We start from the raw sequence: 8,791 nt of genomic DNA, 5'->3' as shown, positions 1-8,791 counted from the left end.
GGGGCACTAAAGGAGTTGACGCACACATCTGCGGAGAACAGGAGACACTAAAAGTGACGCCACACAGCTTGGGACCGGAGCCTCTGGTGACGTTCAGGATTAATAAAGCAGACAAACGTCTCTGTTGCAGGAGTGAGTCTGTCTCATAAATGTAGTGTTTGTCAGGTATATCTGAAGATGACCTAGGTTTAGCTACGTTAGCTAGTCTAGCTTACAGCAGATCTGCAGATAACATCAGAGGAGATCATGTGATACATCGTTAAAATAAGACCATAAACATTTTAGGTGCATGAGTTCCAACAACAGAGACAGATGCTCAGCTTTATAATCCTCGCTCCGTCCCGCTGTGTGCGTCACTTTTTGTTCCCTGGCTCTCCCAGCTGTGTGTTTCACTTTTTTAGTGTCCCACTGTCTCCCAGCTGGTGTGCGTCACTTTTTAACGTCCCCATGTCTAACCAGCTGGTGTGGCGGTATCTTTAGTTGTCCCCCATGCCTATCCCCTGTGTGCCTTGGTCAGTCTTTAGTGTCCCCTGGTCTCCCAGCTGTGTGCGTCACTCTTTAGTGTCCCCATGTCTCCCAGCTGTGTGCGTCACTTTTTAGTGTCCCCTGGTCTCCCAGCTGTGTGCGCCACTCTTTAGTGTCCCCTGGTCTCCCACTCTTTAGTGTCCTCATGGTCTCCGTTGTGTTTTGAGCTTCTTGCAGAGTTTTGTATTTGCAGCGTTTGGTTTCTGCAGCTTTTAGTAAATGCTGCGTATGTTTCCTCAAGATGGTGAAGATGTTTCTCCATTTTCATGGGTTTTGGCACGTTTGTCTATTTGAGACTTGTAAAGCTCAAGAAGAATCTCTTCGTGTTAATATTTGACTTGTTAAAACAAAACCAAAAAGATTCCCTCACTGTTATGCTTTAAAGTTTCTCATCATCGTCATTTCGGGTTTAGTTGACACAGTATAAAAAGTTCTGACGGCGTAAAGACCAAAATAAAATCTGGAAGCGTCCTCCGGGTTAAAGCTGTCTGTTTTCCCTCACTCAGCTGCCACCCACCATTTGTTTTTCGCTGGAATTTCTACACGCTAACCCCTGAAGAAAAACAATTCTCAGGGCATTTCACACTAGTTACTGTCGGCTTTAAATTGACTCTGGATGTGTGATGTTCTAGCAGCCGTGTTTTTTACCCTCTTCTCAGCTGGTGAGAAAGTGTCAGAGCATCAGAAAGGCATCTCAGGATTATCTTGATGTGCGGTGTAATTGCACAGATAACAGAACACCAGTCATGTTGCTGTCATTCAGCAGATTGGATTGGGAAATATCCAACAATGCCGTCCAACCAAACCAATGTGTGTGTGCTCCTTATTAAAGGTTAATCTTATTTTACTCTTTGTTTTTTAAATTCTTACAACAAATAATGTTAGAAAAGCATCAAACCAGGTATAGATCGATCCTACAACAGTCCCCGTGGAAACAAAGCTCACTGCTCTGCCAATGAGCTCCAATGTTGTCCATTAACTATTAAAATCACGTTATTGTTGCATTGGGGAATATTTTTTATAGCTATAACTATTTTGAGGCATTCCCACATTCTGCTGGAGCCAGTAATAACCAGAGCTGTTTATTATTCTGCTGCTGAAAATAGGTTGAAGCAAAGGATTATTTTAAAAAAAAGTGTATTTTAGGTGCACCCACACACAACATTTATGAAAACACTGAAACGTTGTACTTTTCCGTAACCAATTCTTATTTAAACCCATTTTTGATTTAAATTTGCTATAAATAATAGATCTCTTTAAATCATAGGTATTTGCTGAAAACAGACATTTGATACAGATTCAACCCTTAGATGCACGAGTGACTGGACCCTACACTCTTCCATAAGTGGGTCTAAAAGGACCCGTATTAGAATAATATGTGTTTTATGACATTTTTGTCATTTTGGTTAAGAAAAATCACTTGTATAATATTTTTTTTACATTTTGAAAAAAAAACGTTTTGAGCATATTGTCCCAAAGATCTCCGCTATTCTGAGACCCTCACAGTATTCCAGTCCCTTTTCAAGACTCATCTCTTCTCCTCTTGTCTACACCCCATCAAACTATGCCGGTTGATCAAGTTTGATAGTCCTATACCCATAGGATCCCATAGAGAATGCATGCAGGTCATTTTTGACCCACTTATGGAAGCTTGGGGTAGTAAATTAATACAAAAACTACAATTTCTTAAAATGTAAATTTTAAATTTGAATGGCGTGATATCCCAAACTTCTTTTTTGAGGAATAGCAGGAGTATGAAATGATAAAAAAAATGTAATTACAAAGATACTTCAAGAAAACCACCTCACCGGGTCCAAAAAGACCCACTTATGCATCAAAGGGTAACATGAGTAAAAACATTCTAGAGACAGACAGAGAAAAACAAGTAGGAGAATTTTCAATGTCAATGGTCAGAATTCAGATGTTTATGATATAAATATATATTTATTTTATAATTAACATCCCTAACGAATAACCCCAGTACCTGTCATGTCCACCAGAGGTCAGTGTGTGTGCTGCTGCTCCTCTCGAAATCCATATGATCCCATCAACTGGGATTTACTGTAACCCACCACCATACAAATCACTGTCACACAATCTGTGTGTGTGTGTGTGTGTGTGTGTGTGTGTGTGTGTCGGTCAACGTTTGAACGCCCTGCACGTTTGTGTGTCATGAAGTCCTGCTGGATGCACGCCAGGTCAGGTGACTTTAAGCTGGGGTGGCATTCCCAATCAAAGGAGAGGGATTTGGGGCGTTGGGAGCCACGCTGAACTGTGTGTGTGTGTGTGTGTGTGTGTGTGTGTGTGTGTGTGTGTGTGTGTGTGTGTGTGTTTTCTACCCTTGAGCCCTTATCTTTGTGAGTACCAATTTATAAACTAGGTTTGTTGACATTTTAGCAAGCTCCCTAAACATGTTATTTTAGAACATTTAGTTGATGGGTACATTTAGAAAATATGATTCGGTTAAATCTATGGTGAGGGTTAAGGTTATGCATGACTTTCAGATAGATCCCATTTAAGTGAGTAGCCGGCAAATAAATGGATGGCTATCACAAGGAGAAAGGTACAATACAACTGTGTGTGTGTGTGTGTGTGTGTGTGTGTGTGTGTGTGTGTGGCTCCTGGCTTGAAATGCAAGTATGTGTGTGTGTGTGTGTGTGTGTGTGTGTGTGTGTGTGTGTGTGCGTCAGAGGTTATAGGAGTTTTTACTCCCAGCCAATTAAGACTCATTTACATCGAGAGAGGGAACGAGAGAAGGAGGAATTAGAGGGAAAGAGTCCAAATCCATCTGGAAAGGTTGTGTAAGAGAAGAGAGTGAAAATGAGCTAGTGAGAGAGGAGCGGTGAGGAGGTGTGTGCGTGTTGAGATTTTGAAAACAAACAGACAGTGCTGCATACCATGGAGTCTCATGTCTCTTGGGGAGCAGTGGACAGCCATGCAGGAGAGGAGATAACCATAAGCATGGTGTTAAGCAGCCTCTCTCTCTCACTTCACATACACATATCTGTTTTTCTCACCCCCCATACTTCTTTTTCAGAATTCTTGCACTCAATTTCTCTGTCTTTCTCGATTCCTCCATCCCTCCTGGTCCCAGACTCCTCCTCCACCTCCCTCTGACTCAGTGGAAGGTTAATAGAAATGGGGAGCATGTTGCCAGAAGCAGAGAGTGAGCGAGTGGGAATTTATTATGGGGGGGGAGGCACTGGATGTCTCCTCTTGTCAGAAAGTGAAGAGGGAGACATTTGATTGGAGGGCACCTCAGGTTGCTCACCATTCACAGAAATTGTGCAGGGATTTTTGGACTGAAAATGGCTGGGAATGAACGACAGGACACTTTATAAAATTCTATACAAAAATTTAGAAAATACAGAAAATCATAAGTAGGGTATGCAACATAAACAGAATCGGCTTAATTAAATACATTTGTAGCACTCAAAACTAGTTGGCAAACAGATGAAGCTAACTAGCTAACCACCAGACAAGAAAATGCTAGCTCTAGTCCCTCCTATTTTCTCTTTACTTTATTTGTAAGTGTTGTCCTTAATGTCATTAAATAAAGAGTTAATGACATTATGAGCCAGAGGGAGGTGGAGGAGGAGGGACCAGGAGGGATGGAGGGATCGAGAAAGGCAGAGAAATTGAGTGTAAGATTTCTGAAAAATAAGTAGGGGGGTGAGAAAAACAGGTATGTGAAGTGAGTGAGAGAGAGAGAGAGAGGCTGCTTAACACCATGCGTATGGTTATCTCCTCTCCTGCATGGCTGTCCACTGCTCCCCAAGAGACATGATACTTACTCCATGGTATGGAAAGCTCTTCAAACTGTAAAGCTTGTTAACCGAATGTTGATTGACAGTTGCCCGGTACTTGATCAATGGCCCAAATTGAACTTTGGGCCATTGATGAGTGAGCAAATCCATTGCTCACACCATTTGATATGCCTGGGCCTTTATGCTTATACATTTACAAATACTAGAATACCCTAATCCTGGTAAAAAATAGCCTTCTTCATGTACTTAACAGGATCAGCAATTGAATGTTGTTGCCTGGTGGAAAATGGTAGGTATCCAACTGTCCTGTACCCAGCCAGTCATGGGGGAAAAAAGTTCTACTTCGATTTTAAAATTGATGCCCACAACTTGAACAAGCTCTACTTTGTGTGTTCATACCAGCTGTGTCTCACTCTCTATGTCCTTAGGGAACAGCTTCTGCAGGAAAGTTACCAAGGATACTCAAAGACAAAACAATATCGAAACTTAAACAAGCTGGAGTTAACATTTCCACAACAGACTTTTCAGCATTTACAACAATTCCCATAAACGGCTTTACAACATCCACCTTTGCTGCTTTTTTTCTCATTCATGGGGCTTAAATTGTTGGAGAAATTACATTTGTATGCATTTAACCGTAACCATCTGGTAAGAATCAATACTTAATTGGAGCAAAATAAAAATAATTACACCAAGGATGAATAAATGATATGAAAGAGAATGCCAGAAAACGACATCAGGCTGTGTAAAATATTGTAATGTTGTTGTATTACAGTGGTTCTTCTTAAAGCCTCATGTTGTCTCCTGTGGTTTGTTTGCATATATCGTGTACGCACATTCACACACACTCCTGATGATATCGCATTGGGCCTATGAGCACTCCTATTAGTCATTGCTCTGTACACACTGTCACTAATTTTCCAGCTACAGTGGGATACACCCCGTCCTCCCATCTGCTGCCTGCCACACTGAAAGGCCATCACTGTCCTCCTGTACAGCATTCTGAGGGAGACATTAGGCCTCGTAAGGCAGCGCAGAGTGCCTGCTAAGAGGCTTCCCTGAGTGTACCTTTCATTGAAGACATCACTGATTTCATGTCAAGAGGACAAGAGAAAAATGAATGTGCCCCCCCCCCCTCCACCATCCCACTTACTGTACATTCCCTCAGATGTGTGTTTTAGGGTTTTTCCTTGCTAGTTTATCATTGCATTTAACTGTAAATGGTTTCAAAATTATTTGTATCTAGAGCTATTGTTCTGCTTAGCATAACGAGGCAGGTAGGGGGTATTATCTCAAATTAGCTACAAGTGATTGAGCACTCATGGGAAGGAGGGGGTAAAGGTATGTAATTTGTGTGTCATCTCAATTGGCCATTTAAGTGAAGGTAGGGGAAGAGTATACAGCTCAGAGTGTAACAGTTTGTGCGAATGAAAAGAAACATCAGTAGTAAAATGGAATACAAATAAACGTTGACCATAGGAGTAATGGTAAAGTGTCAAGATGTTGCATTCAATGCATTCCTGCCAACTTGAACTCCAGCAAACAAACAAGTGGTGCAGAGTAAAAAGACAAGGGATAAATTACCTATAGTTTCAATTCTTCTTTGAAACATTATAGTTGTTTAGTCACAAACAAACAACATTTAAGGAAATGTAATCAATATTTTTTTATTTAAATCAGCATAAAAGATTTTAGATATCATAAATACCAAGGAATACAAATATTAACACTTTACAATATAGCAGTAAGGAACAAGTGACGACTTGATATTTTAAGTAGTACTTCAAACAATAATCCATATTACAACCAAGTCACTTGGATGTTTACAGATAAGATATCCACACTTTATATTGGGCGGTCTTGCCCATTCTTACATTTGAATAAAAATCCATCTAGGTTCAGTAGGTCAGAGCTGAGGTACTGCACCACCTTTGCCTCATTTTGAGCCCTGAAGTATTCTTCACGCGATGCTAATATTCTGATGGATTGACAGGCAGGAAACTATCTAAAGGTGTCACGGTAAAACTGTTATTTGCCTCTTGCCAGGTTAGGATTCAGAAGCTTGCAATTAAACTTTCTGTTGTTACATGTAAAATCCAGCCCGTACTGTAATGTTTAAAAAGCTACTGTGCAGGTAAAATTGTTACAAACAAGCACATAAGTGTGTCAATTGAAACACAAATATACCTGAGGAGTTTAGTGTGTATGTTTTGATGTTCTGTGAGATGGGGTGATTTGGCCGACAGACCAGAGTCCGGTTCTCTCTGAGAGTGCTGGGACGAGGCGGGCAACACACTGACAGCATGTCAGACAGTTCCTCGTGTTTGCTTCTACGGGGCAGCCAAATAGTCAGTGACCACATGGTGCAGATCGCTGGCATCTGCCAGGATGGATGGTCGAGGAACTGGGGGGCACATGCCAGAAACGTGGGAGATATGTATGCCTTGTCCTTAGCTTAATGTGCAACGAGGAGAGAAAAGTCACAGTCAAGGTGATATTAAGAGCTGAATGAAGATTTAATAACAAGAGGAAAACAACTATACCTTTATGATATATTGTAGTTTTTAGTAAAATATTCAGACCAAATATCAATTTCTAAAATGTGCTCTACTCAAGACCTTGGGTGTGTTTTTCTGTGTCAAGTAGGATATTTTCCCTATTTGTTCAGCAGGCAGCTGCATTCATTACTTGAACACTTACATGTAAGAACATATAGCTTTACCTCTTCTGAGGCGCAGTCAATTATAAGAGGCTTAATAATGGTATTTAAAGGAGAGTGTCAACAGTGGCCCCTTGACGGCCCTCTGACACCACAAAAGCTCTCCAGCAGAGATGATAGCAGAGCTCAACACCAGCCTGCACTACTGCTGATGATCCATGAATAAGCCATTCTTTTTCAAAAAGCATAAAAAGTGTTAAATTAAGGATTGAAGGAGGCAAAGGCAGAAAGAGGACCAACATGTCTCTGACACCTAAAATATGTTTTAAAGTGATGAGATGTGCTTAGAAACATAACACTGAATGGGCAGAAGAAAAGGAAACAAAGTGTCTGCCCTCATGGTATGGGATCAGACGATGGGAAATGAGCTTCTCTCTCTTTTGTTCAAGCTGCCGAGTTTTACACACGGTTAAGGGGTGTCTGTGGACTAAATAGTGTTTTTCTTCAGTCCGTCTATAAAAAACATACACAACCATTATGCTGCTTTATGAGACCTTAGCCCTTTTAAAGATGCAATAATAAACAGGAGAAAGACAACAATCTCAAAAGGTTATTCAATGCCTCAAATATTGCTCTCAAATTAAATAAATAAATGTTCCTTTAAGAACTAAAAAGGAGGTGCAAAAACTATAAGACCCTCTCATGACTCAAGTTAACACATAAGTAACACCAGGAAATATAAAACCTGACTAATCAGAGGATGTCAATCACCAGCGACCAACATATCATCATCCACTGAGAGGAAGAGGACCTGAACAATGCCACGGTTGAAACAATCTTCACAAGGGGGGGTGGGTGTGTAGCCTAATTCAAATGACCCTAATGTATGGTTTAAAGACATAGAATGTATCTCCATTTAGCGTAACCTGTACCATTTAACCTGTATTGGCATTTCTTCCGTTTTTGCAACACACTATATAAAGGGTATATCATTATTACCATTATCTCTTCTTATCCACTGTTAACACTCGACAGTTTAGACAAAAAAACATTAAGAATTCAAAAACACTTTAAAGATACTTTTGTGTACATTCTGGCTAACACATCTAATGTTGTCAGAACTGATTAAAAAAACGTATCTTTAAAATAAGATCCCAAAATGGAAACAGTGGCTCCAAGATCTGACGAAACAACGGTTGCAAAATATAATGAAATGAAATGTATTTGGCCAGCTTTTGTTGTGAATGTCCCTTGGATCTGGACACACAGGTAAAAATATTGGGCGGTTGGTGCTCTTCGCTTGTATGTTCAACATTATCCCTAATCCCCTATCCTTGTAGTTAGTTAAAAGTCTTCTGACTGATAAGACAAATTGTTCTAGTTTTCCAAACTTAAAAATGATGGTCATGATCAAACATGTGGTCTAAGCAGCAGAAATATTAGCCGTAAGAACGTGGTTTTTAAACTTCCCATAGCCAGCTGTCTCCTGTGTGAAGACTGTGTCACTCTCCAGCTAAACCGTGATTGTTGCCATTTAAAAGCTAGGGACACACCAAGCTGACACCAAATAACTCACACAGCCGGACCCGACTGTTGTGTCGTCTCACGTCTCCTGCGTCTTGGCCAACAGTCGCACTGGAACACACCGCAAAGACTTCAGCCGACGGCCAAGTAGAACGTACGAACTGCGCATGCGGGAGTGGCAATAAATCTCCTTACCAGTAGGCGTATTCGTCATTCAAAAGAGGCAACAACCGGAAGACAGACTGCGTGATACACCGAGAGAAGAAGAACAGACTGCGTGATATAAACAAACAACAAATAGCGAGCGCGTTCCCTT

General features: G+C 40.8%; 1 protein-coding gene across 1 annotated transcript in view; it reads right to left on the bottom strand.

Moving 5' to 3' along the window:
- The window catches only part of triqk (triple QxxK/R motif containing), an 18,060-nt gene extending 11,318 nt beyond the window's left edge, over nucleotides 1-6,742 (bottom strand). The window contains exon 1 of the mRNA XM_010780239.1: nucleotides 6,480-6,742. Within this exon, the coding sequence (XP_010778541.1) occupies nucleotides 6,480-6,672 (193 nt within the window). The 5' untranslated portion in view covers nucleotides 6,673-6,742. The remainder of the gene's footprint in view (nucleotides 1-6,479) is intronic.
- Between the last annotated feature and the right edge of the window lie 2,049 nt (nucleotides 6,743-8,791).

The sequence above is a fragment of the Notothenia coriiceps genome, unplaced genomic scaffold (genome assembly GCF_000735185.1).
Source record: "Notothenia coriiceps isolate Sejong01 unplaced genomic scaffold, NC01 NC01_scaffold00021525, whole genome shotgun sequence".
In the NCBI taxonomy this organism is placed as follows: domain Eukaryota; kingdom Metazoa; phylum Chordata; class Actinopteri; order Perciformes; family Nototheniidae; genus Notothenia; species Notothenia coriiceps.
The sequence above is the reverse complement of the archived record's forward strand: the minus strand, read 5'-3'. Positions and strand labels throughout refer to the sequence as shown.